Genomic DNA, 25,957 nt, shown 5'->3' with positions numbered 1-25,957 from the left:
GGGCGCGGGCGGCGCGGCGGCGCGGGCGCGGCGGCCGGCGCGCGCCGCTCTCACGCCGACGCGATGCGCCGCGCGACACCCACGCGCAAAGCCGCACCGCACCACGCATGGCTGCTACCAAGAACGAGTACCAATTCGGTGAGTACGCTGACCACCACCCTTTGCTCGCTCTGGATCATTTCATTAATTACTGTTGATTATCTCACTTACAGTGTCGGCTAACTTTTACGGCCCGCGAGTGCTTATAGATTTGTTTAGGTAAATGGTTTTTGCACGGTGAGGTCGGGTAGTTTCTCTGTAAATTAAGTGTATAAATTCGATATTAGTTCCACCTCTTTAAACGCGGCTCCCCGTTGTGAAACTGGATTTTACTAAGATATTATTCTATTTTTTTCTGGAATTTTCTATAGTTTAATATTGACGACAAGAACAAAAGTTAATAATAACATTAGTCGTTAAAAATGTCTCGGCGAACTTTTGCCCCCGTTATCAGCAATGTAAACTGTTCGGAGGCGAGTTAAATCGACCAAACTGTCCCGATAGCGACGAGCTCCGCCACAAGCACATAGACACACACACACACACTCACTCGACATGTACACATTATATACACATACATAACAAGACCAGGTCTGCACATAATATAAATAAATTATAAATAAGCGCCAATAAAAGCTCGACAGGCTTTCCTAATCCGACGTGCGGCCTAATCGCTGCGCAGATAATGAACAGCTGATCGCCGATCAAGTTGTTTTGAGTGACATAACCTCGCCGTAGCATTGTTTTTCTTAGTGTTATTATGGCAGCCATCAGCATTTTCCTATACAGTGTACATTAATACCGTCGGGAGATTCTCTGTGAAATAAGAATTGAGGTCATAAAACCAGATTAATAGCATTTTAGTCCTTTTCCGAAAGATGTTGATTTTGAAGTGAAACTCACAGAACTAAAGACCCATGGAGGGTTGTCGCGTAAAAACTACAGCAGGCTGAGACTAATGGCAGAGAATAGAATAAACGCTAAGGAATAGAAACTGCTATCGCTAATTATTGACATATGCTCATGACATTTCAGTAATGGTTCGGTCACACTACCAACAACGACGACGACAACGACCAAAATTTCTATCCAGATAAAATTCTTCCAAAATAAAATATTAAAATTTCCCGACATACTGGTACTCGAAAAGAAAAAAATTTCGAGGTCAATTAATAAAAAAAATAGGTTTTTTGCGATTTTCGCCGAGACGGTAAGTTAATCGTATAATTACCTGGAACCAAAATTGTAGATCATAAAATTATCTATAAAAAACTTCCAATACATTTTTTTCTAGGAGCCACCGTTTCTACGAAAAATCTATTTTTTCATTCATTATTCTCAAAAATAAAAATTCCGATCACTATAACGACAGGAAATTTTAATATTTTATTTTTGAGTGTGTTTTTCACAATTTTGTTAAATTGCGACTAGATGAAAATTTCGTTTGTGGTCGTCTTCGTCGTTGGTAGGGTGAACAAATCCTTAGCGAAATATCGTACGTTTATGACAATTAGTATCGCTAGCGGATTCTATTCCATTGCGTTTTGACGTTTGGCTAAAGGGGCGACAGTTCTTTGGCATATTATGATATATTATGTAGTTATCTAAGTTACATATTATTATGTAATATTGACATGATTTTAAAAGAGCAACTATGGAGTTTCTTGCCGGTTCTTCTCCATAGATACTGCTTTCCGAATCGGTGGTAAATGTTAAAAATACTTATGTAATGACGATTCGAAAGTGCTACCTACTAAACAGATAGTAGTCTAATTGAATAAATGAATGTTTGAGTTTGAGTTTGAGTCTATTAGCACCCACTCTTTCAAGTAACTTTATTATAAACTTTGTAGCCAAGATAATCTTTATTTCTGAATTAAATATAGTTAGGTACCCATTGAGCATAACAATTGCGTACATTTGAAAAAATGCACGTTGCTAATTCAAAATGTAAACATAAATGTAAATTCAGCAGTATTACTGGCGCTGCCTGTACTGAACAATTGGGTAAATAATGTAAAGATCCTTTAATGAACCCAATCTTACAATTAGATCAATGTACATGTTTGCGATAAATTAGTTTGTTTATCGAGTCGAATTTGTACCAAACTAACTAAAGCAAAGGGCATGTTAATGTGTCGGTTCGGCTTAAAGGTTCGACAGTGTTGATAATCGTAGTCAATCGAAGGCTTTTACTTAATAAAACAAATACAACTAATTCGAATGGTAAGAAGTACATATTTCAAAACATGTCATGTGTAAGTGGGAATAATAAATCGCAATGTATCACGTCCGCGGGCCGCGGCGGCTGACGTGTCGCGGCGCGGGCGCACGGAACTCCATTCTTTGTTCGCTACCAACGAACGAAGCCGTCCCCGCGACCTCCGCACATACTAGGTTTATTGCCGTCGCGCTATAAAGTGAACATATCGGAACGATGGAAAGTGCAGCTTGCGGTAACGTAAAATGTTTATTTTATTTCTCTCGCTTCTCATTGCGCTGCGGGTCGGGTCGAGCGAGTCCCTTCGGCGGGCCGGGCAGCGCAGCAGGCGCCGCAGGCTGCACGGCGAGAGCGGCCGGCGGCGCGAGTGAGACACGCGGGAGTCGCAGCGCTTTATCATCCCGCGATTAGATAAAGCAAAATCGCTGAAAGTGAGGTGACGGCAGTAGGCGGCCGCGCGCGCTGCCCGCTCGCCGCACCGAGCGCGCCGCCGCGCTGCTCGCAGCGCGGCCCCGAGGACCCGGGGACGGCCCGGACCTGGCCCGCGGGCTAGCGTGTGCTCGAAGAAGATCGGTACGTTTGTCGATTTGGAAATTAACTATTTAGCTAATCTTTTAACTGAAAGTAAAATGTCCGTAGTTAAATATGCCGTGTGAGTACGTAGCTGTGGGTGCAGCGATAAGGCCCCCTCCAGTTCCGCCCGCCGCTGATAACGCGCCACATGCTAATGTGACGCTCGAACCGTTACGAACACACGTCGTGCTCTAGCTCTATGGACACATTACTTCGGGGAAATGTTCACAATTTAACGTTTTACAAGATGACCTAAAACTATTGCATAGCACGGAGCTTGTTCGCATTTACAATTAATGTTACAATGTGATGGCGATATAATATATCGTATTCATTTGTTTTTGTTGACTTCAATATTACGATAACGTAAGATCTTCGTACACACTATATTCATTTTATTATTTTCAATAGATTTATGACCTCTAGATTTCCAACAACAGCTGTCCAGTTTCCGCGCTAACCGCTAAATAAGCGAATTATTATGGTCGTTAATATATTTTCTGAAATTTTTCAAAAAGGTACTTAGGTATATTAATATCTGTATATTGACATACTTACCTTTGGAATATGTATATAATATACTAGAGGTCCGCCCCGGCTTCGCCCGTGGTACATACTACATATTTCGCAATAAAAGGTAGCCTATGTCCTTTCTCGGGTATCAAAATATCTCCAAACCAAATTTCATGCAAATTGGTTCAGCAGTTTAGGCGTGATTGAGTAACAGACAGACAGACAGACAGAGTTACTTTCGCATTTATAATATTAGTGTGGATTATGAAAATTGAAAACTGTTCTTAAATCTGACGTTTAACAAAAAGGTACTTTTAAACAATACAATACAATAAAACATTGCCACTCCAAGTCAAAATTCAAAAATCATTAAAATTTTAAACTACCCGTTCCAATTTCTACTATGTTTCAATTTGATAAGACTAATTTTAAAACAAACCCATTAGTCGAAGTAACCTGTGAGGTCCTGTAGGCTGCAAGTCATTAGGTATAGATAGTAGATACAAATTTTTCGATTAAAACACAAAATATCAAATTCACGACGTCACCTGAAGCTGAAGATCAATATTAATTTTTTCTTCTTTCGAAATTAAAAAAGTATTACCTATATATGTCGATTCAAAACCATCCTATGTAGATCCTCCAAGAGTCGAAAACTCTAGGTACCTATACCTATTGCCTGTTTTTTTGCATCTCTCTTGATACTAATTCGTATATTACTATACATAATACATAGGGTCTTTTTACTTTTATTAAGCGTGGATCGACGTTTGCTGAATGTGGTAGCCACTAGCCACCTTCTGTGAGTGACATCTATCAAAAATATATTTTGTTGTTCAGCCAAAAAGTAAAACGAATGAACAACAGCGAGCAAAAAATATAAAATTTTATGATCAAAATAAGTGTGGGTCTTTTGAGCCAATTTCACGGAATAATTGGTGAGATCTGATTGAATTGAATTTACTTTTACAAAATCAGTAAGTTGTGGTTTACATCTTTAGACCTGCAGCTTAAAGAAATCCTACAAGAAAAAATCTAGCAGGTTAATAATCGCCACTTTGAAGTCTATGAAAGCGTAAGTTCCTAGGCTCGGAAAGAAATCACCTGCCTCAGGTTCTGCCGCCCTTCTTGCATTGCTTGAAAGTTCAGGTGTTGGCTGACTATGGTCCCAAATCCCAATCAATCGTACATGTGAGATTTTCTCGTCTATCTGACCTTCTGTCTGAATTTTATTGCAGTGGAGTTCAGATCTATTTTTCACTAATAATGTTTACGTGTCGTGTTGTCAAATTAGATTCAATAATTATGAATAATTAGCTGTGCCGAGTGCCTTCACTCCTGGGCAAAATCAAGTTTTTCTATTGTTCATGTGCTATTCTGATGTTTAGGCCATATTACTGTAAACTGTAAAGTTCAAACCCGTTCGGTGGTTTCCTCGTCAAGTAACAGTAACAAACATCCATAAATTCTTACAAACCTACTAGTAGGATAATTTGTCGGATTAACCCATTGAGCCCCGAACGGCCCGATCGGTCCACGACACAATAGATTTTCTATTGTGTCTGTGATTCCGGGGCCTGAGTTATTTTAACAGATCTGCTTTAAAAAACTTTCAACTTTTAGAGATTAATTCTAAAAACGCATGTCTGGCTATTTTTAGAAATATGTTACGAGATGATTAGGAATAATATGAAGAGCCATACAAAATTAGACATTTTCATCATTATTTTTTAGGATTTTTATGAAATTAATTAATTATAATTATTAATTACCTAATTGATGAAAGCAAACTAGAAAGTAAATTAGTGAATTGCTGTAATGCTGTTATTGTCTTTTATAATTCAGTTTCATACTATTACACTAGGGTAGAGTAGAAGCCTTTAAAAATAATAAAAAGATAAAAAAAATCGCAGTATGATGAAACCCATTAGAAAAGGAGGGGAATATGATAAAAATAAAAGGAAAAATAAATTACGGTCAATCCGAGTTCGGGAAGTGGGAGGGGGGAGCTTTTAAGAGAAAAATATGGTGGAAAACCCCACATAATTCCTGTTCCCGTGGGATTTCCGGGATAAAACCAATCCTATGTGCACAGTTACCAACTATGGGTATGTGTTCAGTAGTATTTGTATGAAAGAGTAACAACTTACAATCATACATACACAATACCTACACATAGGTATGGATGTACCTCACAAACTTTCGCATTTATAGATAATATTAGTAGGATAAGATTTTGATTTCTGGTCAATATGACGAGATTGGTACCAATAATGATCTAAGGTACCAATTGACAAATACCTAAAAACCTAAATGGTCCAAAAATAATTCTTACTTAAAAATGTTGAAAGTTTTATGTTGTGTGCTTATTAGTTTTTGTTTCGTCTACCTTAATTATTATTAAGTTGTAGAGTTATGAAGGGTTTGCGTCTTACTTTTCAATACCTAGGATTAGCTAAATTGCGTTTAAAAATTAAGCCATCTATAATATCCTGAATTGAAAATGCGATGCGAATAATATTATGTAGTCGGGGTCCTACAGGCACTGTTTGTGTCGGCAAGCGCGCGTTTTCGCAGCTAACATTAGAGAAAGACTTCAATCGTGGTTTACCTAGTACATAATATATTTTCCAAGTTTTCTAGTAGTGCTCGGTACTGTGCTCGGTACGCTTCGCGGCGGTGCGGGGCCGGTAGCGGGCGGTGGGGGGGGAGCTGCGATAACAGCTCGCCCGGAGCGCCCGCGCTGACCCGGCCCCGCTCGCCGCGCACCCCGCGCACCCCGCGCCCCCGCATCCCCGCACCCCGCACCGCCTAGCAAACCTGCGTCAGGCCGCAGCCGTATTGAAGTTTTGGTTTACTGTGTCAAGCCAATGAAACTGAAAAGCGGAAAAATTCTCTTCAAAAAAATGTTAATAATAGTTTTGCACGCCTCATAAGCGAAGCGTTGAGGTGGGTACTACTGTCGCTTCGCGCAAAACATCTGATTTTTCAAACTTAAAATATCTTTATGTATCATACATTGCACTTGTAAGATAATACATACACACACATATTAAGAAAAAATTTTTTAATACGTGTAAAGAATACATTTGTTTTTTCTGTGCTATTTATTATCTGTTGTGTGTTTGACATTTAAAAGTGACATTGAGGCTCTGTATTCTCTGTATTTTCTGATTTCTATGATTGTCAACTTTTTTTTATGAATTAAAGGCTTTAAATGTTGTTTTTTTATTCCAACGAAAAACGCAACTGTCTTTAATTCATTTCCCAATATTATTATCATTATAAAACAACATTTTCTGCAAATATTTCACGAAGTATGGAGAAGTTAAGATTTGATTTTTGTGTGAAAACAGCACCAGATGGAAAATCGAACGTGATTTGCATAACCTCAATAGGAACACCTGATGGTAAAACTTTTGCCATACCGGCCGACTATCAAAATGCAAGTTTACATAAACTTATAACAAATACATCAAACTATGCCAAGATAAGAAAAACATTGAATAAAAGACATCAGACAAGGAAAATATGGATAACTTTAACTGAGGAAATATCAAAGACTTATTTAGATGAAGAACAAAATATACAGTTTAATGATTTTTATCTTGAAGAGATTAAGGAAAACATAAATGATCAAGAATCTTTCACTAGAAGCTCAAATGAAACATTAGAGAAACTATTAGAGAAATTACTTGAAGAAAAGCAAAAAATATCTGAAACTCAAAACTTGGGGAAAATTGCAAAGGATTTTGTGATTGAAAAATTCACTGGTAGAAATACAAATGCTTACCAATGGATTAAGGATTTCAACAAAGAATGCGAACGCTTTCATATTAATGAAGACAGAAAAAAAATTGAAATTTTAAAACAGTTTTTAGAATATCCTAATGTGAATTGGTACAGTTGTATGTTAATAAAATTAACAATAGAATCAGAGTGGATTAAATGGGAAAAAAACTTTTGTGAAACATTTGGAAACAAAGGTTGGTCGCCAATCAGATATGCTCTTGGATTTAAATACCAAACAGGTTCATTGCTTGAGTACGCATTAAAAAAAGAAAAATTGTTATTAGAGGTGAGGAAGACGATTGATACTGGTACTCTTATAGACCTTATAGCCGCAGGCCTGCCTAATTACCTGAGTGATAAAATTGACCGAGAGACATTACAAGAAACCGAAGACCTCTACAACGAGATAGGGAAATTAGAACATCTTGTTGGGAGGAACAAATATGAAAAAAAATACCACACATACTCTGACATAAAAACAAAAAAATATGAAGAAAAGAAACCCTGCCAAATTTGTGCTACTGAGAAAAAAGTGAAACGTTTTCACCCCGAGGAAACCTGCTGGTTCAATGTTAAAAACCAAAAGGCAATGGTGAAAAGTGTAAATAACTCGGAATTAGAAATTGAACTTAATAAGGAGAATCCAAAAAACTAGAAATACCACCATTAATAAAAGTAAAGTTGTTATTAAATGATACTTTAAAAGTTACCGCAATTTATGATTCTGGTTCAAATGTATCTTTAATTAATGCAAAATTATTGAAAATACATGAAAAATAAGAAGACACACTTTATAAGCAAACTGCAAACTTGAAAACTATTAATGGTGAGAAGAAAACAAAAGGTATGGTAACACTTAAAATAAAAATATATAATATTGAAAGTAAAATGAATGTTTTTGTTATAGATAATGAAAATTTTCACTATGATTTTCTCATTGGTTTGGATTGTATAAAAAAATTTAGATTACTCCAAGATGAAAAATTGAATATCATACAACGTAATTTTGAAAAAAAAAACGAGAATAATGTTCAAAATAAAGGGGATTACAAAAATGAAGGCTCCCTAATGGATATTTTCAATTCAATGAATGACGAAATTCCTGATGTACTAGATGACAAAAACCAACAAGATGTTTCTCTATGCTCTGAGGTACCTAAAAAAAACATGAACCATAAAACCAGATGCGAAATTAATTTCAATGAACATATAAACTTCAGTGAATTTGAAATTTCAGTAAACCACCTCGACTTATGTAAACAAACTGAAATTGATAAACTTATAGAGAAATACAAATCAGTCTTTGCCAAGGACAAATACGACGTTGGTACAGTACGAGATTATGAAGCTCAGATTGACTTGACAGTAGATAAATATTGCTACAAGCGCCCATACAGATGCTCAATGGAAGATAGAAAAGAAATTGAAAATCAAATATCAAAACTATTGAAAAACAATTTAATTGAGGAATCCTATAGCCCTTTTGCTGCTCCGGTGACCCTGGCATATAAGAAAGAAGATGGGAAAAGATCGAGACTGTGTATAGATTTCCGGGAATTGAATAAAATTGTTATCCCTCAATCACAGCCTTTTCCTCTGATTGAAGACTTGATGGTGAAGACTGTAAACTGTGAGTTTTATTCTACTTTTGATATAAATTCAGCGTTTTGGTCCATTCCTTTGAAGGTTCAAGACAGATATAAGACGGCATTTGTCACGCAAGAAGGCCATTTCCAGTGGACATGTCTCCCATTTGGTTTAAAGACAGCTCCGGCGATTTTCCAAAGAATATTGACAAACATAATAAGAAAATACAAACTATCAGATTTTGCAGTAAATTTTATCGATGATATTTTAATTTTTTCAAAAAATTTCAGGGACCACATAACACATATATCAAAACTGCTGGAGGCAATACAAACGGAAGGATTTAGACTGAAATTCTCGAAATGCACTTTTGCAAACAATCATGCCAAATATTTGGGACACATAATAGAAAAGAATTCAGTAAGACCTCTCAAAGATTATTTAACAGCTGTCAGAAACTTCCCCATTCCAGAAACAAGAAAAAATATACGCCAGTTCCTTGGAAAAGTAAACTTTTATCATAAATTTGTGCCACATAATGCAATTATTCTGGATCCATTACACAACTTACTACGGAAAGATGTAAAATTTCTATGGACCAAAGATTGCCAGGAATCATTTGATAAAATAAAGGAATTACTATGCTCAAAACCAATTCTAAAAATATTTGACCCAGAACAACCAATAAAAATTTACACTGATGCTAGTATTAAAGGAGTGGGAGCTGTGTTAAAACAGGAAGATGAAAACGGAATAAATAAACCTGTAGCTTACTTTTCAAAAAAATTGACAGAGACGCAAAAGAAAAAGAAGGCAATATTTTTGGAATGCTTAGCAATAAAGGAAGCTGTAAAATACTGGCAGCACTGGCTTATGAATAAAGAATTTGTAGTATATTCAGATCATAAACCATTAGAAAATATGAACATCAAGTCTAGGACTGATGAGGAGCTGGGTGATTTGACATATTATTTATCCCAATACAATTTTAAGATAAAATATAACCCGGGGCTATCAAATCAAGAAGCTGACTGTTTAAGCAGAAATCCAGTCTTAGAAACTAATGACAATACAGAAGATTTCTTAAAAGTTGTAAACTTAATAAACATAAAAGATATAAAACAGGACCAAGACACAAATCTAAATCTACAGGATGAAAAATCAAAATTTATACTAGAGAATAACATTTATTACAAAAAGAATAAAAACAGGAAAAAAATTATACTATCAGAAGCATTTAGCAAAACACTAATTAGAGATGTCCACAATACTTACTGCCACATTGGGATAACCCAAATGATAAATAAAATAACCCCTTTCTATACAGCAAAGAATATCATCGCAAACATTAAGAAAATTTGTGAACAATGTGACATTTGTATAAAAAACAAATCAAGAAGGAAGACAAAATTTGGGTTAATGTCCCACTTAGGCCCAGCAACACACCCATTTGAAATTATGTCAATCGATACCATTGGAGGTTTCGGAGGATCAAGGTCCACAAAAAAATACCTACATCTCCTGGTTGATCATTTTACACGATATGCTTATATTTTGACATCAAGAAATCAAAACTCCAATGATTTCATCAAGTTGATAAAAAATGTGACACAAAGCAATCAAATTGGTGTGGTATTAACAGACCAATATCCTGGCATAAATTCCAAAGAATTTAAAGACTTCCTGAAAAAGAAAAACATAACAATGGTATTCACTGCTGTGGACGCACCATTTTCAAATGGACTTAATGAAAGGTTAAACCAAACTTTAATAAATAGGATAAGGTGTAAAATAAACGAAGGGGACAAGAAGACTGCATGGACGACTATTGCACAAAAATGTGTAGAAAAATATAATGAAACAGAGCATACAGTTACTAAGTTCACACCAAAATATCTTTTGGAAGGAGAGAAAATGGATATTTTACCACCAGAATTGAAATCAAGAGGCACAGTAGAAGATCTCAAAAGAGACAGGAAAATAGCATTTGAAAATTCAATAAAATCTCACAACTATAATAAGAAAATATATGATCTGCATAGAGAAGAATATAAATTTGAAGTGGGTGATAGTGTATATGTAGAAAACGGAAACCGGCTGAATAGGAAGAAAATGGATGAATTAAGGATTGGACCATATAAAATCCTAAGAAAAATTTCAAATTCAATCTATGAAGTTGATGTTGGACATAAGAAGACGGAGTCAAACTTCTACCATATTACAAAATTATCTCCAGTAATGGCTAGCTTCTTATCGAACAATCATTTTGATTGTTCTCTCCAAAGGGGGGAGATGTAAAGAATACATTTGTTTTTTCTGTGCTATTTATTATCTGTTGTGTGTTTGACATTTAAAAGTGACATTGAGGCTCTGTATTCTCTGTATTTTCTGATTTCTATGATTGTCAACTTTTTTTTATGAATTAAAGGCTTTAAATGTTGTTTTTTTATTCCAACGAAAAACGCAACTGTCTTTAATTCATTTCCCAATATTATTATCATTATATACGTTTAAAGATTCCTTACTGTCTTAAACTAAAACAAAAATATAATATCAAGAAAAATAAAGCCTTTGAAGTGAAATTGTGTTCCGGCTATTATTAAAATGATGTACCTAGTTAGTGAACACGGAACGTGCGCCCGCGCAGGCCGCCGCGCGCCGCTCGCACGCCGCAACAACGATTCGCTGAAAATACGTGCTCACCAGTCGCTATACATTCTAGGTAGGTACTTGCTATTACAAAGAAACAAGATTGTTCTAGAAAATCAATAATATTTATAAAAAAATTATTCAAATTTTATTTAACTACTTATTTCCAAGAATGTATCTAGTTGAAATTATAAATTTTATCATTATTAATTATTATATTAGCTATAGGTATTATATGGCAAATTATTGATCATACGTTAAGCTATAACCATTGCTTGGGCGTGCAAATTTCAAATAGGTAGATATATACCTATGAACTATGAAGGTATCAAAATCTAAAATAAATTTTTAAATTCAGTCCAGCTGCAGAAGTAATTAGTTTCCAAAGTCAGCTCTTGTAAAAACAATAAAACTATCACTTCAGCTTTGTTAATACGTACGGTCTATTGTTAATGTTACATTTGCTTGTATTAAATCTATACTAATATTATCCTACAGCTGAAGGGTTTGTTTGTTTGTTTGTCTGGCTGACAGTTTGTCTGGCATTCAGACAGTTTGGCAGTCTTCTACAGGATCTATCATGGTGAATGTGCTGAAGAACTGCACAACCTGATACCTGCTTCTCCTTTTTACCACCGGTCGAGTCGACGCGATGCTGGTCTCCACCCATATGTCATTGATATTCCACCTAGGTATATACGCATTATATACTAAGCGTTACGCCACTTACCAGTAAGGAATGGAACAATCTTCCGGCCTGCGTGTATCCCGATAATTATAATCTGGACTTATTTAAAAGAACAGTGAATAGGCATCTTTTTGGTCAGCATGCTCCATACTAGACCACGCTTGTCGCTTTCCATCAGTCGAAGCGATGGTCAAATGCGCTTGCCTAATCCTGAATAAAAAAATAAAAAAACGCGCTAATCTCAGGAAGTACTGGCCCGATTTGAAAAATTCTTTCAGTGTTAGATAGATCATTTATCGAGGAAGGCTGTAGGCTATATATCATTATGCTGAGACCAACAGTAGCGGAGCCACGCGGGTGAAACCGCGAAGCGCAGCTAGGTAGAAATACGTGGGTACCTATTCTTATAAAAATATTATCAGAATAGGTAGAATGATATTTTTTATGAAAATAATGATGAATACAATATCGCCGCCCACGCAGGTCCAGCGCAAACAATATAAGTACCTACATGTATTTATGTTATGTTCTGGCTTATCGCGCGTCGCCAATTATAAGTATAAACTTATCTTTCTCATTGATTGAGTCGTTCAATTGTTTGCGGGACCATTATCTGCCAGCTTCGGCTGATACTGTGCAATGTGTGCAATGTGCATTAGACGCCGTTACTGATTTCAGCACTCGGTTCGAGCGGGGAACTGAAATAATTCAGTTCCCCGCTCGCTCTTTTGAAAAATTTGGGAGCTACCTAATTATTTCCATTGCTATTATTTTCGCCGCCTCAATAGAGAGTAGGTAACCTATCATTGTGTCTATTACCTATTGTGATATCTTTTTATAGGTCGTGAATTGTGTAATAAAACCAAAATTATGTCGTACTGACAAAATAGTAGGAATTAAAGCGTATTAATGTTGAGTACAAGGCGAGTGTTGTTGTGACGGTGCGGCGCGCGGGGCACGGTGAGCGGCGCGCGGGGTGCGGGGCGGGGGTCGCCTCGCTGATAAGCCGCGACCTCCGGCCTCGGCCTGCGCTTCAAAATATTAATATCTTATTTATTTAACCGATCTACATCGACACCCCCCGCCTCCGCTCTCCGCCCCTACCCGCAAACCGCTACAAAAGTATTCGTTTGCATAATATATGACATTCATATTATACTTCAGTGGCTGCAAGTAATTTCCTCAAGCAATAAATTGAAGCTTGTCAAAATAGGCAATTAATTTGAACGAAACATCGCGGTGTAAACCCTGAGATGCAACATGTGGTGCAGTCTAACGAGCACCGACCCTGACGCGGACACAGGCCGGGCAGTCGGCTGTGTTGTGCCATTCATAAAAAGAAATAAAATACTTACCTATTAGGCCTATGTAACTTCCTTATATACATAATATAGTTTTCTGAAAGTATAGATGATGAATCTAGATAAGTGAAAAAATCATTACCTACAATTGGTTCAATATTTTTGATTTAGGTACTTAATACAAACATACGTAAACAAACAAAAAAAAAGAGCGTGTGCCGAGTAGGTAGTTTTCAAATGATCAAATTACAATTTTTTCTAAACTTTAAAGAGATATAATATTATAGATCCCTAATTTTTCGTGATCAGCAAGTTTGGGGTGGAACTTGGCTGTAAAATCTTAGCGGCTTGCATTCAAATAAAATCAAATATTTTATTTGCTGATATAAATGATAAACATAGAGAGATGTTTTTATACTGTTGTAGGTATAATATGAAAGTAATAAAAAGATACATAATTATACCCAAGTGTTGTTTAGAAGTTAGAACGTAACACAGATCGTAGGCGAGTGGCGACAGGCATCCGGGTTAGAAGTTTCTCGACCTTTCCACTGCAGAATCTCATAACATTCATTGGCCAATCTAGCAGGAACCTGGGAGAGTTCACATTGATCCAATCTATAATTCTCGATAAGATTAAAAATCTTTAGATTCAATTGAAAAAAATGATGGTATTAAATTATTTGTCTATAATAATTAGGTAATTTATTATTTAATCAGCTAAAGCAAGTTGGAATAATTAAGAATCGCCTGACTTGTTTTGTAAACTAAATTTTAAACAAACTAATTAGTATTGTGAAGTAATAATAATAATTCGATAATTTATTCACAAAATAATAATTATCTTTTACCGTTAACTAGCTGGAATTAGAAACAATTTAAAACATATTTAACTGGTGTGGAACTGTCGACCGCAAACAATCCTACCTTCTCGTTTATTTATGTTTTCTATTGACTATTACATATTACGAAAATAAAACGAAAGAATTTATGCATGAATGCTGACAACATACGAAGAGAAAATTGATATAGGTAAGTTTCCTAAATAAAGCATTCAGATGTTGATCAGTTCGTCAATGCAATGCCTGACTTACTATAGGAAATCATTTAGCAATGTGTGTTAAAATGCCAACTAAAAAGAGAATGTTCTGATGAAGTCATCAGATACGGTCAGATAAGGGTGCTTCACTTCCGACTTATGATTCATCGCGCCTGCAGTGAGAGGGTGCTGGGGGGGCTGGTACCTATTAGTCACGGTAGATGCTTTGCAAAATTCGAACACCTAGTTGAGCCTTGTTTAGAAACATTGTTTTAGTCAAGTTTATGGAATTTTCTAAACCGGGTGTTACACGGCGTTCGCATTATTTTGCACTTAATAGTTTCACGGCAATTAGCTAATGATCAAAATATATACCTATTATACATAGATACCTTGTAGTCGGATATTTTTAATTTGAAGACATTTTTTCCAAAAAGAGTTACTTACTTAGTCAAAAAAGCTTATGACTCCTACTATGTGGATTTTATTGAAGGCATTGTATTATAAGTAGGTACCTACCTACCTACTAAGACGTCTTTTTTTTTAATTAATTAGGAATTGCTTAGTTAATTCTGGTTACAAGTGTGTTGTCTATTGATGATATAAAACGTATTTCAATAATTTTGTGTGTATCGTAAGTCGTAACATCATATCTACATTTCAGCCAAATTTTAGCAGTGTCAAAAAACCTTCTTCAGAATACTGATTAATTAATATCTGATAAAGTTAATTTATATATACAGTGGAATCCGTTTATAATGACATCGAAGGGAATCGACAAACACGTCATAATAAGCGGACGTCATACAAAGCGTTATGATATATGAAAAATTTTTTTTATGTAAATATGTATATGTATTTTAATACAGAAACATAGTATACTTGCATATGTATACGTACATATTAAATCAAAATCAAAATTGCACATAATCAGCAGATTATTATAATAACACATACAAGTGTATTTTTTACTATAAGTACACTGTAATTTTGGTCTGCTTTTGTTTTTTCATTTTATTGTAAAAACAGTCTCTAATACTATCTATTGTGTATAGAAGACATAGCTTTGGTCAAATTATCATTTTCAATATTGCTGTGAACAAATCGTGATAATAATTCTGCAGCTTTTAATGCCTCTTCTGCGGTAGGTAATGGTGATTCCTCGACTTCCTCTTCCCCATCACTTTCCAGTTGTTCGTTAGCACTAATGTTCTGTACGATATTTTCATCGGTGGGTTCTTCGGATGTGAGGAGATCGCTATCAATGACAACATAATCTTCCCACATTTCCGTGTAAAGAATCATGCCGGTCATTATAACCAGACATAATTTATTAAAAATGGGTCATAATAAGCGGAATGTCACTGTAAGGGAAGTCAATATATCCGACATTTTTTAAAGAATTTTATATGAAAACCAAACTTCGTAGTGCAATTACGTCATAATAACCGGTTGGTCAATATAGGCGGAGTCATTATAAACGGATTCTACTGTACTTTAATTATTATAAATTGTAATTCGGGTGCTGCAAGTTTAGACTAAACTGATGAAACTCACATCCCGAGTTAGCGAATTAGTCTCTAGCGCCCTGCGGTCAACATATAATTATATTATGATATTATATTTATAGTTTTTTTATCAAGACTGAAATTTGTAATTGTGCGTGAATTGTATCTAGCAATAACCAAAACGTTTTATTTAGTACATAATATTAGACCTTATAGGTAGTAATAACTAGATAATAACTAATAAGTAAGTAGGACTATACCTACGTAGGTATGACTATAACTTTTATGGTCACTTTTGGACACGTCCCGTTTGGTATATTGGATTGTATTTAGGTATTATCGAATTAATTGTTATTATCCTAACCGGGCATTAAGGTCGATATAGGATAAATATGAATAATCCTTAATGAGGATATTTTCACATAGGTAGCTATCGATTTAAGAATTTAAGAATGCGCGTTTTTCGAAGAATGTAGTAATCCGTAACCCTGGGAAGTAGCCGCAGCTGGTGTTACTAAGCCGCGTGTGACATCACCGCGCCGACCGCGCCGCCTAGCGTGCGGGCCCGCGCCCCCGCTAGCGGCCCGGCCACAGCCCGCCCCCACACCGCTCCGTACTCAGCCGCCCGCGCCAGACAACAGTACAGCCCGAAGATCTTGAATGAAGCAAAATTGGTACAGCCTATCATAATATTTTAATTATAACATCAGCCCATTGACGCCGCGTTATCGCTCATTATAGCTGCATAATCGTATCGCTGTCGACTCACGATCACACAATGTGCTACACAAATATATTTTACACCATTAGATGAATGATTGGATACAAGAAATTTAAGAATATAGATGTTCAAGCATTCATAAGCACTTAGATAATAATTAATAATTAGATCTATTCGAGATGCCCGAATGGATAAGGATTAAGGTGAAAATGATAATATGGTACCTACTTAATTACTTTTGAATCAAAAAGTTTGACAAGATTGTCGTTTTTTCAGCCTATCATGCAGTTTGTTAGGTACAGCTTATTTTCTTAAATTTGTTCTGTTTTCGCAAAAATTTGCGAGTATTTTTTTACGCTGATTAACTACGAGAAAAGGTTATTTATTGAAAATTGAAATTAGCGTAGGGCCCAGTTCCAGCAGAATGCGGAAGCGCGGCGTTCCCACGACCTTCCGCGAACACCTCGCCAGCCGGCCGGCGCGCGCGCACTTTACTGCCGGCCGCCCGCGACTCTCACTTGTACGGTGTACCTGTACCTAGTGGCTAGTACAGCTAGGTAGGTACTCTCATTGCTTCTAGCTAGAACTTGCTATTGTTACCTAATACCGCGTTACAAGAACCAGCATATTGTCAAATGTTATTCACAAATTAACTTTCGTTTTGATGACTAGGTATTGCCCCTTATTCGGAACGCGTCATATCTCTCATATTTCTCACTCTCATATTTTTTACTTGACGTGATCAAATTTTTTATACCTACCTACCTACTTAGGTAACTTGACGTTTTTCAACAAAAAAAAATTAAGGATGTGATTAAAGAAGCATTATTAAAATAAATAATGCGTGTTTGTTTATGTTGGTGGTGCAGCGAGCATTGAGTAGGTAGGTAGGTACTGCTTTGTCAGACTAATGAGCCCTGGGAGCGCTGGCAGAACTATTGTTGTTTTTGACCTTATTTTTAATGGATTTCCGAAAATTTCCTTATTCTTATCATGTTCCTGCTAATTAGCGGTGTTGAGTAAAAATATTTCCCTTGAATCATAAAAATATTATACTCATTTACTCATATGACTTATAGAGAAGTTAGAACATAATAAATATTGACATAAAATACATTATAACTATAGATACCTTAATCACAGATTAATACTAGATACATGAACTAATACCTAGTATAATAAAGTAAATATTTTTCTAAACAAATAGGTATACATACATAGTCTATGTTTCATAAGCGTGTAGGTATTTTCCTTCTGTCCAGCATAATATTATTTATAATTAGCAAGTTTTGTGGTCGACACAAACATATGTTTTGTAAATTCCACATTATTAAGATGTATTAGTTATGTATTAATTAATAGGTGCTTAGGTATTTTAGATTTTCTGCATTGGCTAGCATATTATAATATTACCTACTTATATGATAGGATCCTAATCCTACTTCCTATCAAAAACTTGATTATCACAGAAGATAATCTACCTACCTACTTCCCATTTAAAAATTAAAAATATTATAAAATGTAATGATATTATTTAGTATTTACCTACCCTTTTTCAAATATCCTTATTACCTATGCTGTCAAAATGTTGCTATTCTTTACAATTAATGTAATTGTAGTTTTGTGGTTTTTCTTACAATCGATGGATAAAGAAGTTGTAAGATATCAGCTGGGCGTCGATTGTTTGTGATAACAATTAGTTTGTTTTTGTTTGGCCAATGTGTGTTTGCTTACACAACGTGCTCACACAAGTGAAGGCGCAGGCGCAGGCCCAGCGTGAGGTCACCCCTTTGTGCGGCACACGTGTCGCGCGGATTAGCGCGGGGCGCGGGCTGGCAGCGCGCTGGCCGAGCAGCGCGGCCGGGCCTGGCCGCTCGCAGCGGGGCGCGCTGTCACAACATCGCGCGGATACTCGGAACTACTCGGAAGCGCAAAAAAGCGAGTTACAGCGCCCTTAACGCTAACGTGATAAAATTTATTGGTTCCCGGGAGACGGAGCGGCGACCCCGTGATTTGTGGCCGACGGTTTATGTTTCACAGAAATATTATTGATTTTTACACATTCGATGACATAATTATTTGATGTTATTTATTGACTTTTTTCAACAAAAAAAACCATTTTTATCAGTCAGACAAGACAGCGTGCGTGTGTTGTTAGATTTAACTGAGTGATATTATACAGGGTGTCCCAGAAGTCGACGTCAAGCCGAAATTTTCTGACAGGTTATGCCACACCAGTAATCAGAAAAATTGAAAAAAAAAATTAAGTCATGTATTTTTGAAGTTATGGATTTTTTTATTTAATTCCAGAAAATGTACACCATGTGAAAGTTTTTTCATTCCTGTTGTTACAAATAATTATTTACTTTTTGTCAATTTTTTTCTCTTACGTCATCCCGAATAGTGCTCATGTAACCTGTGGTCCTAAATCATGTGCCGATCACTCCAACTTATAGGAAATTGTCATTTTATACCGTACCAAGTTTTCAAAATTAATTTTTGGCACTACTTCAACTGATCGTCCTGAAAAAAAAAGTACTGCAGTTTGGCAAGTAGCTTTAAAAGTTAACACATTATTTTAATAAGGATTCTAACGCGGTACCTACCTATAACACTTACTCAATTATATCTTAGATCGGCCATAACGTGATTCCTCGTTTGTTCTAATGGCTTATTAGTTAGGTATTAGATTTACGCAGCAGAAGTGCCCATGATTTAATAAAAATTCATCAACATCAATAATTGTAAGTTGTAACTGAGTCTGTAAATATGACATGATTATAATTATTATTGCAGTACCTATGCAGAGTGCAGACATGCAGTGTCAGGTTTTGGTCGTCTACCAATCCGTCCCAACTTGCACTTGAATCGCGGCGTCGCGTGATAGTGTCGGATCCGTATCGTAGGTCGCGAGATGCTGATAGCGAGCACGTGCGCGCGCTTATCTCGTCTCCACTGCTGAGCCTGTGGCTGAGCACTGCACACCTACACACAGCGCTATCAGCTGATCAACCCTACACTAACACCCACGCTGGCCTGGCTTTCATTCAACACTATTTGTTTAATGACATTTTCGCCTTATCTTAACACATGCCTAACAAGATTAGTGTAATAATAATAGGTAGGTAGGTACCTACTTTTATTCACAGATGTATTATTTTATTCCGTAAGCCGCGTCCAATAGGTAGTTTGTTTGCAACTTTAAACTTTAATTGCTTATCAGTTATCACATAGACACAAAATATCTATCACATATTATCTATTGTATCTAATAAATAGCAACCCTTACAAATAATACAATATGAGGAGGTCGCTATGAGTCGTTCAACTCGAGTCGCGGTCCCGTTCCCTCCCATCGCGGGTTCCCGGGGGCGCTGGGGCGGGGCCTGTGAGGGGATGCGCGAGGCGTGCGCCGGCGCAGCTGCGGGCTGCGGGTGCGGGACCGCACTCAGTTGTCACCGTGACACCGAGCGGGACAGACGTGCGGTCCGCTGCGAGAGTGTTTAGGTATTGTTGTAGTGTTTGTGATTATGTTGCACGAAGCGTGGCTCGCCTGCCACCGCGCAGAACACTTCGAATTGGAACAACTCATAGCTGAAGTCAATAATAACTACGTCAAAGGTTAGTTTACATTAATTAGGCACTAATCACTATACCGCCCCATGCTTGTAGGCTTGTAGGCGATAACGTAACATCGATTGATTATGTACCAGTCGATTGTGTACCGAGTTGTGTTCTATTGTTGATGTTTTGATGGGATTTAATTTACCTATAACCATAAGTTGTTATTATGTACAATTAGTTATCTGGAGTTCATACAATGATATGCCGTATGCGTAGTAGGGTCAACTCATCTAATTCTGTGATAAAACAGAATATGAAAAAAAAAACAGGTTAAACTTTATAAATTTTATTTTTATTTTTAATAGGAACATTAATCAATCTTCTATTTATCAAATGGAGCAAGTGTAATCTTAACACATATGAATTAACTCAGCGTAAAATGAGCTTAATCAAACCGCGATGACTTGTCTAATTCTGTGACAATCACCATAATTCGGTGATAGTACTTCTCTAATTCTGTTATAACCGAATTAAGTGAGTATTTATTATTTTTTAACACAAAAGTAAAAAAAAAATACAATTAATAAAAAATATAAACATATTGAAAGTAATAATTATGTATTTATTTATCAATGAGAAATTATCAAAAGAGGGGAACCATAAAAAAATAATATTGGACTTTATAATTGTTTGTGTGAACAGTGTACAGACTCATTTTTGACTGCAGAATATTTTGAATTGCGGATGTCAGCGTTGTTTCATTATATTTTCTATTTTTATTTTTGTCTTCCTCCATGCTGTCTAAAATAAAAAAAATAACTCACTTAATTATGTGATAAAAAAAATAACGGACTTTTTTAAAATGCTTGAAAGCGATCCTACTTTTAAACCCGAGTAAAAATAAATATTTTCTGACTTAAACGACTAACGTATACGTACTAAAAACAATTATTTATACACGAATTGAAAATAATAAAAATTTGCTTGGTTAATTCGGTGACACTGTTTTGAGTTGCAATCTTGAAAATCGTTAACTTTTTGAACCCAGGAAATAAGGTATTATGCAAAAACAAATGAAAAATTACTAAAACCTTTATCGGTATCAACAAGAATATGTTTTTAACAATTAATTGTCAAAGTATCATGAACTTACACTCACCTTTTCTATTTAAAATTAATTAAATAATGACAGCACAGTTGCACGCTACCGGTGAAACGTCAAACATGGCGGGCGCAGTGACAAATCCCGTGATTGTTACTATCTCACCCGCACGATTTAAACAAAAATTTGTACACGAAAAGAAGCTTTATTACCATACCATAGGGTTAATTTTAATCTATTGGATTTTACTCCTATAACGCTGTAAAAGAGTCCAAACGTTGTATCTCCGAATTAAGTGAGTCACATAATTAGGTGAGTTTACCCTACGTCGCAGTCGGCGCCTAGCATATTCATAGTGTGACCGCCAGCTCCCTGTGGTGTGCGGCGCGCCTGTGTGCGCGGCGCGCGCCCAATGGCTGAGCGCAGTGTCTGCCGCAGAGGGCGAGGAGCGCGCGGGCGCGGCGAGCGGGGTGAGCCCGCCCCCCCTGCAGTTCGGCTACGCCCCCGGCGCGCTGTCGCCGCAGCGCTACGAGGAGCTGCGGCCCGCGCCAGTCCCGCGCGAGATGCAGACCTACGCGCACCTGGAGGAGGCGCTGCTGGGGGCGGAGGGCTACCGCCGCAGCCCCGAGCCGTCGCCGCCGCAGCGCCGCGACGAGTACCGCGTGCACTACGACACCTACTCGCCCACGCCGCCGCCGCCCTACCAGCACGAGCACCACCATGTCGACAGGTGACTTGCTTTTATTCACTTCCACTGAAACGCTCTAAACGCCACTGAAAAACCTTAAATATGTCCCGTATATCGGTACCGTAATCCAATCGATTCATTTAAAACAACTTTCGAGGGAGTGTTTAGGTAATGCTGTTGTTTGTTTACATTATAAGTACTGGTATAAAATTTATACTATAAATGCAATTAAATTACAAATATATTGATTATTATGGACATGTCAAATCAACGACCATAACAATGCCACCTTAAATACAATGTCCAATGAATACCTACCTAGATAATTGTCATTCATCTTTATAGGTATAGGTAACTACCTACCTAATTCTAATAAAGCACCTATATCTACACAAAAATCATAAAGACAAACAAAGATAAGAAAGCACTCGCATATACCTATACCTACCTAGGTATCTAGATAATTCAATAAATAATTATGTAAATAGGTATAAAAATGAATCCTTTTTCCCTTGGTCACGCCATGGCCATCACGCGTGAACGATTGGCCCGACTACGATAAATATTTTGTCTTATGAGAGAAAAACTTAAGCGTCAGACATATAAAAAAAGAAACAAAAGAGAAGCGTCTGACCGCTGACGGGTCAGCTAGTTCAATTATGTAACTAAACTTAGGTCCAACGTATATTTGGTACCCACCTACACCACCCTACCTGTGACCCTACACTACGAATTTTTTATTTGTATCATGGTCAAATATAACGATGATGGCAAAGTTTTGTTCAAACATGAGTAACTTGTATATATATGACTGCGAAGAATTACAAAAAGGTAAACACCAAGGCTTTTAGTACCAAGGTGCACTAAAAATGCTAATTAAGGTGAAATGGATATAAGCGATCTGTTTCTTTAAGTTCGGTAGGCTGAACTCGATGGAGCATTAGTCGACATCCGAACCATACCACACTGTACACATATCTCGGAGGAAGATTAAGCTAACAAAAAAGTTATTGAATAGATAGGTCATATTGATTCTTTATAAAATTGCTGCAATTCCTAGTAACTTGGATATAGTATTTTTAATGAAAATATCGTTATACTTGTCTTCTATTTAGTTTATTCTCTTCAAGATTCCGATTCGGTTTTATTGGATGAAAATACCATAAGGTCGAATCTACCGTACTTTTTTTGTCTGGTACATATTTTCTTATTCTCAAAGATTTATATAAAACCAACTTAGACAGGACGCTGGTGATAATCATTCCACTGGTTCAATAATAATATTATATGCATGCTCATATTATTCTATTTTATACAAAGTTCGATAAATATGCCCATAAGTATACTACATATTTAGTTAGAGCCTTGTTTTGTCAATAGTCTCCACAAACAATTTAATATTACTAATTAATACAATACTAACGACCTATTCGTTGTTTGCTCAGTTTAGTGTAGTGTTGCTCTTGGAATAAACAAATTAAGGATTTATCTAACTCCAATCAACTTCCTCAGTTCGAGAGGACAAAGTTGACCTCCAAGTTGACTTACCTACCAATAATATACATATACTGTATAATTATGTCCTTTTATTTTCATAATAATTGTCTTATCTGGTTTTGTGGTAGATGAATAATCCAGAATAGAGTTTGTTTCTCTGTGGTTTCTACGCAAATTAGGGAAATATTGTTAAGTTCTAAAGGGTTAGGGTTCGTAGGTACCTACTGCGTTCTGACTTTCTGAGACGATGGACAATAATATCGTGATGTAGGTATCTACCTATTTATAGATGGAACCGATACGGTTAACCGCATCTTAATCGCATCCGTTCGTCGCACCGTCCGCATAGTATCGGTGTAGTATCGCAGGGGCAGTAGTTAATGAATTAAGAGCAATTTAGATAGGCAGGAGGGATTCCTTGCGATAAAGCGATACGGCGCAGACGGCGGGTCTGCACTTATCGTGCTTGCACTTTTGGCTCGCAGATAGTGCGTACGCGCTGCAGCGATAAGATTAGCGCAGGCCGCCGCTCTATCGCCTTCTAACGCAGCCCAGCTGATGTCGCGCGCTCCAATGCCATCGGCGCTTCAGCCAGACATCGCTTTGCAGCTGTCCACTCGGTTCCCATGATACTGAACAAGTGTCGTCGAAGGTGCCAGACTGTAAAGATTTCCAGGGTGAACCACAGTACCTACGTCCAAATAGAGCCGCAGAACTGCGAAGAGCGGAACATGAAAGATTCGAATGCCAAGCTTGGGAAAGGATACAAAGGATCGGAGGTGGGTAGCAGGTAGCAGGCAGCAGGCAGGAGGCAGCGGTTATCGGAGCGCAGGCGCTACGTGCGCGGCGCGCATTCCGCGGCGGCGCACGTGCTCGCGGGTACTTTTCCGTTCTATCTCGCTCTCATTGAGCAATCCTTCGCCACCTTCGGTTACGTTTGCTTCGATTGCATCACTGAAATATTATATTGAGCTGTAACTGCCTTGCATACACCTATAATGCATGTCTATTTCATGTTTTTTGTCACATTCCTTAGTCCTTACGCTGCCTGTTCCGTGGTATACCACTTTAGAATCAGGTTGACCCGCTCGCAAAGGATAATAAGTTGTAAAATTAAGATTTTTCAATCACTCTACTCGCTAAGAACGATAAGTTTAAAGCATTAGGTATAGTCAACGTACCTAATTGAATGAAATCAATTATTAATTTGAGAAAATGATGCGGTTTTGATACAAACCATAAATTTAATTTGTCAACTAAATAACGGTATTGCCGGCTGCGTAATGACTAATGACTATCAAATATATTTTTAATTGTTGAATTTGGCAGATCATTATTTAACTACGCATGTTTGAATTTTGTATAGCACGAAGAATACTGGAATTTTAATGCAATCTTTACAAGAATAAATATTTAGTGACTTACAAGTCAGTATAGATCATTATCCGCTCATGTAAACATTTACGTTCTCTTCTTTTATATATTGGGTCTATACATTGGGTGCTCTATCAGCAGTATCTACTAGGTTTCATTACATGATCGGAATAGTGTAATATATCGGCGGAGTCGGAGTGGCGAGTGGCGAGTGGCGATTGGAGGCGGATTGTCCTCCGTCCTCGCGCCTTATCGCAGACGCAATTAGCGCACGCACACAGCCGCAGCGCCGCACACGCACGGGACGCACACGCGAGCAGTGTCCACACCACATGCGCAGTGCGCACTCTGACAATACATAATGTACTTAGGGCCGATTTTTCAATCCCGAGATAAACAGTTTAATAACTACCCCTCGAATAGATTTATTCAATTATTTATCTAACTCATAACGGCTCGCCTATTTTTCAATCGTGATTTATTTGTTGAATAACTATCTGACCAAATATTTCCATATTGGCAGCTCTGCTCTCGGAGTGGCGAAACAAACATATTAAATTAGTCAGGTTAGAGCGGGATAGAGTCAACTCTTGCAATTTGTCAACAACCGTCATTAAGACTCACGTCAGGAGTGCATTTTAAGTTTGCCTTGTATTGCTCTTGTCTTCTATGATTGTTGATTGTTGTTTTGATTCGAGTAAAGAGTTTGGTTAAATTTGTGTTTCAATTTAAATATTTTACGATGGAAACGACATACCTACTTAAAGGCATCGTTCGGCAAATTTTCAATGGCATGGTCATCAGTACTATCAAAAACATCAATTTCAATATGATTTTAATTGATAATAATTATATAGAAAGAGGTTTAATTGTTAATAATTCTACGCTCTATGTTATGACATACGAAAATATCCCAAATTTGACGCGTCAGTTGTCAACTCAAACGCCTAACCGTCGAATAGCGCGCTATCTGGCCGTTGGAACGGCAAATAGATTTATTCCTCAAATAACTTAGTTATTCGATAGATAAGTCCTATTCGTCTATTGAAAAATTGAATATTTTGTTAACTGAAGAAGTCTATCTAGCTGTTTATCTGGGCA

General features: G+C 37.0%; 2 protein-coding genes across 9 annotated transcripts in view; both read left to right on the top strand.

The window, feature by feature from the left end:
• Positions 1 to 57: 57 nt before the first annotated feature.
• LOC149910025 (uncharacterized) overlaps positions 58 to 25,957 on the top strand; it is a 50,782-nt gene continuing 24,882 nt past the window's right edge. For 2 of the 8 annotated variants that reach the window (XM_090120127.1, XM_090120126.1), the window contains exons 1-2: positions 19,900 to 20,252; positions 21,736 to 22,027. In XM_090120127.1, the coding sequence (XP_089976253.1) occupies positions 20,162 to 20,252; positions 21,736 to 22,027 (383 nt within the window). In that variant the 5' untranslated portion in view covers positions 19,900 to 20,161. Of the gene's footprint in view, positions 139 to 2,394; positions 2,496 to 2,740; positions 2,834 to 11,384; positions 11,448 to 19,899; positions 20,253 to 21,735; positions 22,028 to 25,957 lie in introns of those variants that run through there. The other 6 variants (XM_090120128.1, XM_090120131.1, XM_090120132.1 and 3 more) reach the window with 6 other exon arrangements.
• On the top strand, positions 6,431 to 11,186 carry LOC149910026 (uncharacterized). Its single transcript, XM_090120125.1, has 3 exons — positions 6,431 to 7,546; positions 9,109 to 9,145; positions 10,058 to 11,186. Exons 1-3 carry the CDS (start codon positions 6,666 to 6,668, stop codon positions 11,021 to 11,023), a joined length of 1,884 nt encoding a protein of 627 aa, XP_089976251.1. The 5' UTR covers positions 6,431 to 6,665; the 3' UTR covers positions 11,024 to 11,186.

The sequence above is a fragment of the Colias eurytheme genome, chromosome 3 (genome assembly GCF_061535395.1).
Source record: "Colias eurytheme isolate Ceu_HAF_F1 chromosome 3, ilColEury1 Martin Lab GWU primary, whole genome shotgun sequence".
In the NCBI taxonomy this organism is placed as follows: Eukaryota; Metazoa; Arthropoda; class Insecta; order Lepidoptera; family Pieridae; genus Colias; species Colias eurytheme.
This window is presented reverse-complemented; position numbering and strand designations above follow the sequence as displayed.

Excerpts from the sequence above, each read along its gene's own strand:
- LOC149910026 (XM_090120125.1), top strand. The coding sequence starts at position 6,666 with ATGGAGAAGTTAAGATTTGATTTTTGTGTGAAAACAGCACCAGATGGA. Across the intron at positions 7,547-9,108 it reads GAAGACCTCTACAACGAGAT|TGCCAAATATTTGGGACACA; the intron begins AGGGAAATTAGA and ends TGCAAACAATCA. Across the intron at positions 9,146-10,057 it reads ACATAATAGAAAAGAATTCA|AATATCATCGCAAACATTAA; the intron begins GTAAGACCTCTC and ends TATACAGCAAAG.